Consider the following 12,500-nt stretch of genomic DNA (forward strand, 5'->3'; position numbering starts at 1 on the left):
TTGTTTCCTTTCCCATTCATTTTTATTTTTTATTACTGTTCCTGAATTCCCTTTTATCATCTTATTTCTTTCTTCTTTTTCTTATTTTCTTTCTTTCCAGCATACAAGTGTATGCACATCTAAAGGTGCTCACGGACAATATATATATTTATATTGATCTGAGAACACCTTTGAACACGCGTACCCTCATGTGCCGTATGTAGTAGTTATCAGGTGCATCCATTCAAGTAAGATCACCACTCACCAACCCCCAAAACAGAAGGATCTTGGGATTTAAAAGGGATTGAAAGGGAGTTCCTGGTCAAAAGGAGAAACAGCTTTGATAAACTTTCATTAGAAACTGTCTTTGGCAATTGCCCCTCCAGTACAGTTTTATGGCATAATGTACTGTATTATGCTACAAATCTATTGCAAAGGGAGCAGATAGGTTCAGACCATAGGAAACTATGGCTTACTTCGATGATGCTTCGATAGGCATTGCCATATCAAAAGGGTTAAATGACAATAACCTAAAGTATCATCCTGACATCCTGATTTTATTTTTACAGACACACCTTAATATGAAATTTGTGTTCTTACTCAGGTTGACTATCAAGACTTGGTTCAGGCCCTACTGCACAGCCAGTCTGACCAGACCACTGGGCAACGTCTGGCTGAAGCCTTCACGCAGCTGACAGCTAACGTTGAGCTCTCAGCAGACCGTATCAATCGGATCAAGTTTAGAGACAACTTTGAGAAGTTCATAGCAAACGTGAGAGGGTTTTTACTCGTCAAATAATTGACAATAATGAGAAATTGTGATTAATTATTTTATATATATAAATAGTTATGCATTTTTTTGTCTCTTTTTTTTCAAACATTAGAAATATTATATGTACATAAGCATAATCATCTGTTTAAACCCATGACCTATTTACATGTTCATCACTTTCCAATATTTTATTTATTTAAGACAAGATGAATCTCTGTTGATTTGTACGACAGAAAGCAAAAAAACAAAAAACAAAAACAAAAAGCAAAAAAAAAAACAATTGTGCTGTAGCTCTAGAGGCAACACAAGTATCACTGTGATTATGAGCTTCACTTGTATGTTGGTTAATGTGTCCATAAAAGTAACATGTATCCAAGCTTCAATCATAATTAGTAAGGTTACATGTAGCTGTAGCTTGGCTCCAGTGTTTGAGATATTTGAGTTGTTGTAACCCACGTTGAGAGTTTATGGCAGAGCTCATTCATCAGATGAGAAAGTTTCCAAAAACAAATAAAAAGAATTTTTACTATATTTGATGCAAGATTAAGGTATCTCTCCAATTTTAAGACATTTCCTTTTCATCTTTTTTATAATTTGGATATCATTAATATCTTTTTCCACACATATGAATTCACTGGTCTTGAACATGGGTTAACAATAATGGAATATATCAGTATAAAGCAGTACCAGCACCAGACAATATTCCGGGATTTTTAAAAGTGTCCCGTTTGAATGTGTGAGCGCATTTACATATGTTTGGCACCTTTTAGATGTTATTTGTATGCTTATCAATATCTGTAATTAAAGTGGTGCATGAAGGAAAGCATATTTGTTGGTGGGAAAAGCTTTTGTGTATAATCTTCCCTGAAGAGGTAGACTTGCAAATTTGATATCTAGATGGAGAAAGACTTTAGCTCATGAGACAGGCACTTGAAAGGGGATATTATTTCAAGTCTTTGTGAATATTGTCTTCTTGCAGGCCATGTTTTTGTGCATGTGTGATTTATTGCTGTCAGCAAGATGTTAAAAAAATATATCATCATTATGTTACCTTTTTTCTTCATTCTTTTTTCAATAGTCTTGCATTCTTCTACTGGTGCATAATTCCATAGTTTTTGAATATCTAGTGTTGCATTTAATGACAATATTTATTTGCCGTATGTCCATGTCCATTTCTTGTTCCTGTTTGTAAGAAGAGAGCTTATCTTCATTAGACACAAAAGAAAAAAATCATGACTTAGCACCATTAAGCATTTCATACTAAACCTATAAGGATGATTGTCGCAGGGAATGCCTCAGTGCGACCTCATTATCAAATGTATCATTGCCAGCACCTGTTCATCAATGAAGTAAGGCAGATGAGAAATCCATTTTAAGGAAAGTTTTTTTTTTTTTTTTTTTTTTTTTCTACTTCTTTGCATTTTTTAGTTTGACACTACATTTGTAGTAGAAATGTGTTATCAGCAATGTTGCATATCGTTTCTATGATTTTTGTAATTTTTTTCTTTTTATGTTTTGCTGTGGTAGAGTTCTTTGTCTTACTGGTGATGTAGATTTTTTTTCCTGGTAGACAATTAGAATTACCACTTTTTCCCCAATGGAAGGTCTTAATTTTTCCACAAAAGCACAAATGATCCAGTTAGATTGAAAGTAAAAATACACCCAAACTACTTTTTTACATTAACTTTTAGCTACATTTAACTATTTGTTTGGGCTTCAAAATTCCATGTTAAATGGTTTTATCTTTTTGCCCTATCTCAATTTTTGCAGTGATGTCTTGTAATCCAGTGATTATTTTTTCCACACTCATTTGTTTCTGTCTGTCAGTAAGAGAGAGTGGGTGATATTGTGTAAATGTGCATTAATTAGTTACCTAGTTTAAGGGAGAGAGAATGAGTAGAAGAAAGGGGAAGGGGTACAGGGGTTAATGCTGGTTTGTATACATGTGTGTATGCTCATGTGTGAGTGATATTGCAGGAAAAATAAAGATCATGATAAAATAAGCTTTATCTGTTTGGTTGTCACTCTTACTTTTGTATTTAGTATTGATTGCAAGGACTTGCAATACTGTTTAAGTATTTAGATGTTTAATGTTTATACTTTATTAGGAATAACATGCTATTCTTAGTTATACTTGAAAAAGCAAGGAGTGAAAGTGTTTGTGACATTTTAAAACACCAGGTAATCAATAACATCTAAGAATTATTTTTCTACCCATCTCCTCAATACAGTGTGCATTCTATTGCCCAGATAACTCAAATTAAGCAATGTGCAGAAGCTTTCCATGGCAGATTCAAGCTAATAATGCACACAGAGGCTTGAAACAGTAAGATATTTCTTGTTGGGATTTCTTCATGATGTTCATTTCAAGATGCAGGCCTTGCTGACTATAAGAGATACTCATTGAATACAATATTGACTAGGTCTTTCAGCTGCTTTTGGCTACTGCAGTTTATGATAATGATTAGTTTTTAAGTTATTTTTTCTACTTCTTTCTTTATTCTTATTCTTATTTTTATTTTATTTTTCCACCCTTTTTCAAAATTCTTTTTCCTATTATGTATAGTAAGTAACAGAGGCTTATTTATGGTATTATTCACTCTCTGATCTTGTATTGTTGTATCATTTCCTTCAATAGGGTCATTTCATAGCATCTTTTTATAATAGACATCTCAGACATTTGTGTAAATGATGTACAATTTAATGGCTTGTTAGCAGATAGTTGTATGAGCTATAAATACCAATACCCTGACACTTTTTTTTTTAAGTCATTTTTCTAAAATTAAAAAGATGTCACTTCCAGATTATTGAGATTTATTTCTATCCCTTCTTGATTTTTCCTCCTTTTTCTGTGTCTCGTCCTTTCCATTTCAAAATCCCTAATCAGTAGTTGAACTTAGCAGTTTCATCATCTTCACATTGCCTAAATGTACAAAATATGGTGTTTACATTTTTAACGATGCTTTGCCTAATCCGTGTTGCTGAGCCAAAGAGAGCAAGGCAGCTAGCCTTTGAGAACCCAGTTGTGATGTAGTAGAGTTGCTTCTTAGCCTTAGGCCTATGTGTAATTAGCAACTTATTTATTTTGTGTGTATTCATTTTGATTAGTATGTATACTTTTTATTGATTTTTATATTTACTCTTGATCAATTTTGTTTTTATCTTAAACTGTTCTCATAATGATTATTGGGCTTTTTAATGGTTTTCATTATTATTGCTTTGTTTTCATTTTTGTCTTGCAGCTAGGTTACCAAAGGCTTGCTATGGCCTTTCTTGTCGTTATATTTAGTCCCTTGCTGTTAGTGTTGTGTAAGTGTTACTTTCTGCTTTCATACCTTTAAAGATAGAGTTGTATAGTTAAAAGACCTTACAGAAATAGTCATTGTGGTAAATGTATATCCTAATTTATTTTCCCGGTTTTCATTTTGGCTTTGTTTTTTATGTACCTTTTCATGAGTTTATTTTATTTGTATTGGTTTTATTTTACTAATATCATTGACTGGAAAGGAAGTGGTTATTGCTTTTAATTTTATTGATTTAAGAACTTTTGCACTCCATATTTTGCATTGTCTGTAATGACGAGAAATTAAGGGAATGTCATACTTTTTTTTTTTTTCTCCCCTTTACTGCCATTGTTATTATTTATTGCAAACTAACTAAATATGCTATATTTGTAGCTTATTGTTGAATTTCTTCTTTTTGATTTTACTGGTTTTACCATGAGTGCAGAAAATGTTTATATATTATTGTATTATTATCTTATATACAAGTGAGAGAAAAAAATTGAATCCTAAAATAAACAATATTATTGTTATTTCTGGAAGATCTTATACTGCATTTGCAATTTATATGCTTGTATCATCATCATTATTATTTTTACTCTTATTTTAGGTTTGCTTTGGCTTATTGTCAAAGTTGTATTATGATACCATTACCTTAATTATTGCCCAAATGCTACAAACAAAAGAAGATAAAGTAGGTAAATTTTACACAATAACTTACCTCGTGCAGGATTGGTTGCGAATGTGACTTAGGGCTGTGATTTACTTCAACCAACCAAGACTGTGATTCGAGCTGGTTTAATGACAAAAAAAATTCTCAAATTACTCTTCTCGATAATATTTGGGGCATTGATATGTTCTTAGCAAAACGAGTGAGGAGGAATCTCGGTTTGGCGCAACCAGGTTCAAAGCACTTTTTTATTGTTGTGGCAAACATTTGGGTGGTGTTTACACAAAGTCCTGTCTGCATTTTTTTTTTTTTTTTTTTTTTTTTTTTTTTTTTTTTCACCCCTACAAAAATACTGTTAGTTTAAGATTATTATTATTATACATTTTGTTATTTTTACAGTAGTACTGATAGTTTATATTCAGTTCATTACATCATGTATGTGTGTGCGTGTGTGTGTATGTGTGTATGTGTCTTTTTTTCTCCACAATTGATTGTCATAGTACGTAATTTTGGTTGTAAACTATAAAAGAAAAGTGTTAAGAAACCCTTAGTTATGGGTACATATTTAGTCCTAAAGAGAAATGATAATAGATAAGGTTTTGAGTAATTGATATTCCACTCTACAAATCCGTGTAACATACAACGCAGTTCATCGTGGTTGTGACAATCGAATAGACCGTCCTTCTCCTTATGTTCCTGCTTGCTGGTATTCTATACACTTGTAATGCATAAAGCTTTAGGAAATATATATACACTCCTCTTGAATCAAGTGAGGGAATAGAGAAAGGATTTTAGTTGGTTTTCATTACATGTTGAGAATGTAAAGAGTGAGGATAAATTACAGGTTTTTCTAATCTTGTTATTATGATGATTTTTTTTTTTTTTTTTTTTTTTATTATTGTTGATTTTATTATCATTATTATTGTTATTATTATTATTATTATTATTGTTAGTATTATTATCATTATTATTGTTTTTGTAATCATTATTATAATTGTTAGTATCTTTGTTATCATTAATATTATTATTTTAATGATTATTATGTTTATTATTACAGTTGTTAGTTATTTTTTTATTGACAAAAGATCCTTAGTATCCTACCTTTTTGCATAGATTTTATTTTGTTGTTTTGTTGTCATTCTTTTTTTTTTCCCAGCTGTCAGATTTCCCCCTTGCTATATCCATGCCATCAGTCTTGACATGCATAGACATTCCAGCTTACGAATAAGGACACTGGTAGAAACCTTATTATGTATTTTTCTTCATACGTTTAGGAAGCATGATTGCAGGAGGATGTAGTTACAGCACATACACAGTTCTTGAGAAAGAAGCAATGTAAATTCCATAATCAGTGCTGTCCTATAGTACAAAGGACTCCTTGATTTGTGTTAAATACTCTTTGTGTTGGATTTTAGCCATTTCCTTCTGCAGTAAAATATTTTTATACAAATAGAGAAGTTGCACCTTCATCAGAAAGAGGTTTTTAATGTAAAAAAGACAAAAGAATTATTGTAGATGTATTTTGATAGATCAATCCTTAAAATTGTAATATTGCATTAGGATAATGGCATGGAAAGTGATTGGCTGATCACAAGATTTTTAATTGATTACTTTGAGTGAGAACAATCCCAAGGGAAAACTGAAACAGTTGTATGTAAATTTTGCTTTGTTAGGCATAGCATATTACAAATTTATTTCTTTTCTGTTCACAAGTTTCTTAATATTTTGATTGTTTTAATGTGTTTCTTGCATTCTTCATGTCTTAAGGAAATGATAATAATATACTCAATCATTTTTTATGTGATAAAAGAAAAGAAAAAGTATAATGTCCTATTTCCTTTCTTCTTTCCATTTTTCCTCACAGATAAACTTTTATTAGAGGAAAAACAGCAATGTGAATATGACTTCACATGCACACTTGTACATTGACTTTTGCTGTAAGATGCATAGAGAAAAAATGTAGAACCCATACTTAGATAGTGTCACTGTCATAAGAGTAAAAGAATATATTTGGGTTGTCAGATATCTTTTTAAATGGCAGTTTTACATGTGTGGAATTGTATTTCTGGTTCTAGAGTATGGTATGCATGAATTGCTGTTCTTGACATGTCCTGTGTGGTGGTCTTCAGTAACATTAATGAATTGAGTATAATCCAGTACACTTTTAAGAATTTTGGAACAGCTCTTTGGTCAGTATAAGTCACAATGACAAAATGTACTTCAGTTTTTGAAATGGCCCTTAAATCATAGGTAGCTTAGAACACATGTTATGATCTTATAAGATGTATACCTGCATATTTTTTAAGGAATGTTCCTGTTCTTTCTTATTAATTAGCTGAATACACAAACTTTGATCTGTTAAGGAAATGGAAAACGGTATTTTGTATGGTACCTTTTTTAAATGCTGGTAATTGAAGTTTTGTGATAGGTCTGTTTTCTTCAATTGTTGGCATTTGATGCAGAAGCTAATTATAAAAGGCTGATTAAAATTTTTACATACTTTTACAGGAACTCCAGCATGATTAGGTCTTGAAGTAAAGCATAATTACTCTTTAAGCATGTTTTTTTCTTCAGTTCAATAATGGAAACAAAGTTGCTTATTTTGTTGTGTGTAGGCTTATAAGTGGTATTGAATGACAAGGTGCATTTAGCATTACTAAAGACTAAAGGATGAATCCAGAATATTTCAGAGTTATAACATGTATCACAACAAGTCTTTACTTTGTCAGTGCCCATGTTTGCTTATGCTAACTTTTTTATAATTTTATTTTAAGCATTTTTTTTGTTTTGTTTTTGTTTTTCTTTTGCTAATGTCCATCAGGTCTTGCTTCAAAGCAAATTGAGTCTGTAGAGAAGTAGTGAGAAGTGAAGATGACTCGGATTTATTTCACATGACTGAGTGTAAATAATAAACAATCTTCATTTAATTCATGGACAGATTAATGAAGCTTTACTATGTAATTTACAATTATTGCATCACTGTAGTACTTTATGCTAGTTTTTTTCTTTACTTTTATTTTTAATGATAGTAATAGCTTATAATTATCACTTATGAGGCACTCAGTGGTTTCTGGGAACATAAGGAATATGTATTGCTTTGATCAAGGAATTTTGTATTGATTTACGGTGAAAGAAATCGTAGAATGACCAGAACTTCTATATAATTAGAACCCATCCTATAATTTTGCAAACACCAAATTCAGTGGAAACAGAGGATGAATAGTTTAGCACAGCACAATTTTCTTTTTAATGTTTCTTGCATTCTTCATGTCTGTTAAGGAAATGATAATAATATACTCAATTATTTTTTTTGTGATAAAAGAAAAGAAAAAGTATTAAAGTAGTAAATTCTTTTAAGCCTTTTTTCATGCGTGTCACAAGTAGAATGTTCTAACTTTAACTTTGATGGAAAAAGAATATAGTACATGTTAGGTCATAGATTTTATAGGGCTCTTAATATCACCATATAACAGTTTGTCAATGAAATTAGAGAATGCAGTAAAGCCACACAAAATTCAGTAGTGGAATTCAGGCATCAAATAAGGGATAAGATATAATGTTATCTGTTGTTCTTTTAGTCCCAAAATATTTGTGTGAAGTATGTTTATTATTATTATTATCATCATCAGCATCATCATCATCATCATTTATTATTATTACTATTATTATTATCAATTGATATTACTCTTACTGTTATGTGAACCTTTTTTATTTTTTGTTCTGTTTCTTCAAATATTCAGAATTGTATATGCTGCAGATGCATTATATTTTTGGCAGCTGATGTGATAAAAGAAAAAAGATGTATTAACAGGATTCTGTTATTTGCTCTTGGGAAATGTACATTTCTGATTTTGGTAGATACTAATAGAAAAGAAACTTCTGGGTGCCTCGGTGGTTTTGAAAAAAAAAAGTTAGGTATTTTTGCATAAAAAATAATCATTAAGTATTCATTAGAAAATCCAAGCTGGGACCCATACAGGTCTTCATGCCAGGTGCATTGTCCTGCATTGTGATATTGTCTAGCTGTACCAGTGTTAACATAGCAGTCTCTCATACTTATGTTTCTACTTCTTTTTTATTAAACATCTATAAAAAGTTTCACTGTTTTCATTTTTCCCCCTCATTTTTTAAATAGACTAGCAAGAAGCATATTTTTCTGATGCCAAAGATTTTTTTCTGGTACTAAGAGGCATCAATCCAGTCATTAGTTTGCAAGGTATGTACATTTGGTATATTTAATTTTGAAGTCTCGGAATAGGTTCAAAACCAGATTGAAATATACCAATATTTTGATCTTTACTACCTCTATAAAGCTGAGCACTGCCCAAGAGGCAGCCAGAGTTTGCAGGCAGTGCTCACACAGTTATTCACTGGGCTAAGTTGGTGACTAGTCAGCCACAGTACTACCAGTAGGTGTATAAGTACAGTATGCCCATTGTCTGATAATTCTGCCTGATTACAACACAGGCATTCCAGTTTTTAGCCAGCTAAATTAATGTGCAGATTATAGTGAGGGACAGAAAACGTCAACTTGTTAAAGGTAATGAAGAAGAAGAAAGATTTGCAAGGCAATTTGCAATTTACTAGATGTTTAACTGGAGCAGTAACATACTGATGGATTGATTCTGTGTGAAGCTCATAATACTTGCAATTATTCTCTAGACATTAGTTGTCTACTATGGATGTAAAGACAGTGTCAGCTATTGAACTTAAAACATGCTTGATGGTAAAAGACCAATGAAAATCGTTGTGGGGAGCACTGCAAAGATGAATATTCCTAGCAAATAGAATAGTAAAATGTGCAAAAATTCAGCATGGAGTTCATGGTATTACAATACCACTATGTGACAGTGTAGTGCTATATGGCCTTTGATGTCTTGGACATTTATTTGTTTAAAGCATTAACGATCATATTGAAGGTGTATGTGTTCAAACGAGGTTTATACCAATTGTCCGACAATATATATATTAAACATTTGGTCATTTTAAACTGTGCAGCATGCACATTGATGTATTCAAATTAATGCACACTATTTCATGATTGCTGAACATTTAAGTGGAGATATCAATGTTTATGTTGAAAGCTAAAATCAAGAAAACATTTAATAAGCAAATGGTCTGAGAATGCTTTTGGACATGCATACCCTAATATGGACACTGTTGGCATTTAAGACAAGTAATTGGTTGATAATTAAGACTTCATAATGTCTGTTTTTGAACCGGGAATAATAGCAAGAACATTCTTACTTTCTTGTAAATTTCAATTTTTAAAAAGCTCTTTAGATAATCAAAAAACAGCCAGCACATCTACTTAGAATCTCTTGAGAGTTTATAAACCTGATTTTTATGTTTACGTAATGAAAATGGGATTCATATCTACAGTATAACATATCTTGATATCTGACATTCACATGTAAGTGGTCATACACTGGATTTAATTCACAAGTAAATTTTACTAACTTTAATCAAATTTACTGTTAATAACTTTTCCTTTTTACCTTGTATAGTATCATAGTGTGTAGAGTTTTACGAGTGCTGAGAAAAAATATTTCAGAATATATTTTGCACCTAATTATCACTAGGTGTTATCTTCCTGACTGGAGAATACCGACTCATATAGTATAAATAGAGCATACACAAAATGTTTATTAAAATATTTATTTGTCTAGCCATATATATACATATACTATCCTTTATGTTGTACATTTACCATCACAGGAAGAATAAGTATACTAAATGCTAATAAACATACTTTCTCTACTCTTTTCATGTGAATATATAATCTTTGAATTAAGCTAGAGGGAGCAGGTTAATTGAACATAGGTTTGTATGTGAATATATGAGTAGGTATCTGTGTTCTCATGTTTGTGTGTCTGTGTCTGCCTGTGTTTTCTTCAATTCCATCTTGTTCTAAACTATATCCCAAATCTAAAAATTATCCAGAATTCCCCCCTCTAAATGGTGATCTATCAAATATGAATAGTTAAAAGAATACATTTGTCAGTTGATCCCATTAAGTGATCAGTTTGACATTAGTTAAGTTTTTTGGATTTTTTTTTTTTTTTTAGAAAAGTCAATTAGGCAAACAAAAAAAAAAAAAAAATAGGTACAAGCTAGGTTTCCTAACACTAACAAGGCATTCCTATCACAAATTTTGTATGAAAAGGATTCCATATAAAAATTAAATTGACAAACATGATAACTTATACATGGAAGGGAAAGTGAAATGAAAAATATACAAACAATAAAACAAAATCACAATATACAAACAAATATTGTATGTATCCTATGTATTAAGTATATCCTTTGATACATATATATATCTAGTTATACTCTTTAATATGCTCAAGTTAACCATAACTGCAAAATGCTCTACTATTTGCTGGAGCAAAGTAGGCTCTGCAAATTATTTGAACACCAGTTTAACTGAGTAATTTAATACAAATTTTGAAAATAAGTAATACCACTGAATGATCAAGATATATAACCTTGAGTCCTTATACATAAAGTATACAGCATATAGCAATTATGAAAGGACATACAGAACACCTGTCTGCACGCCTGTGCAAGGACCTAAAATGAGTGCAAGTGTATGGATGTAAAAGCATTGTGACTGTAACCTTTTTGTCAATGATAAACATACACTACAAATATTTGAATGAAATATTTCCAGAATACCATTATTAATGAACATGGACCTAAGAGGTGTCCCTCTTCTTTCCTTTTCCTTTTCTGAAATACTTCTCTGGTGTTTATAAATTTGCATCCAACATAATGATCTTCAAAAAGATAACAGTCTACTAGTGTGCAGTAAATTCAAGCAATGACTGTTTTGACATTACTTTTTTTTCTTCTTTTTCTAACTTTTACCTTTTAACTTACATATTCCTACTTTACATTTTTACTATCTTTTTTGTAGTTTACTTATACACAAACTACCATTTTTAAATGGAACAAGAGGATCTCTGTGAGACAGCAATCATTAAATCAAAAAAGGTTACTAGAAACAAAAAAAAAAATTATAATAATAATTTAATACAATATTTTGCTTTCCTATTGGGTAAAACATTTCTAGATATATGAGACTACATTTGCCTCACAACATTCCCACTCATATCTAAAATGCTCTATTCCACTTGATGGCTTGAATGATGTCCATGTAGTGGACTCTCGCCAAAAATGTGGAAACAAGCTCATACTCCAGTTGCCCTCCTTGGCGATCTGAGGTCACAACTCCCATCTCCTCCATCCTCTTCTGTTGTTCTCGGCTTGAGTACTGCTTTCTATGGTGAGACCCTGAGAGCCTTGCCTCACAGAGGACTTTGGTTGTGAGACACAGTAACCACTGCATAATCTGTAAAGGAATGGACAAGGGTACTTCAACAAATTATATAACTATACATATACACACATACATATATACATACACATACATACACATATATACATACACATATATACATACACATATATACATACACATATATACATACACATATATACATACACATATATACATACACATATATACATACACATATATACATACACATATATACATACACATACATACATACACATACATACATACACATATATACATACACATATATACATACACATATATACATACACATATATACATACACATATATACATACACATATATACATACATACATATATATATACACATATATGCATATATATACATACACATATATACATATATATATATACACATATATACATATATATACATACACATATATACATATATATACATACACATATATACA

At 31.0% G+C, this 12,500-nt stretch overlaps 2 protein-coding genes across 2 annotated transcripts in view; one reads left to right on the top strand and one right to left on the bottom strand.

The window, feature by feature from the left end:
- Nucleotides 1-8,797, top strand: part of LOC113815107 (exportin-4) — a gene marked incomplete in the record, with an annotated part of 30,901 nt that extends 22,104 nt beyond the window's left edge. Inside the window, 1 exon segment of the mRNA XM_070135235.1 lies at nucleotides 584-8,797. Coding sequence (XP_069991336.1) covers nucleotides 584-778 — 195 coding nt within the window.
- Pink1 (PTEN-induced putative kinase 1) overlaps nucleotides 5,574-12,500 on the bottom strand; it is a gene marked incomplete in the record, with an annotated part of 53,397 nt that continues 46,470 nt past the window's right edge. Inside the window, 1 exon segment of the mRNA XM_070135236.1 lies at nucleotides 5,574-12,056. Coding sequence (XP_069991337.1) covers nucleotides 11,820-12,056 — 237 coding nt within the window.

Source organism: Penaeus vannamei, chromosome 20 (genome assembly GCF_042767895.1).
Source record: "Penaeus vannamei isolate JL-2024 chromosome 20, ASM4276789v1, whole genome shotgun sequence".
NCBI lineage: Eukaryota > Metazoa > Arthropoda > Malacostraca > Decapoda > Penaeidae > Penaeus > Penaeus vannamei.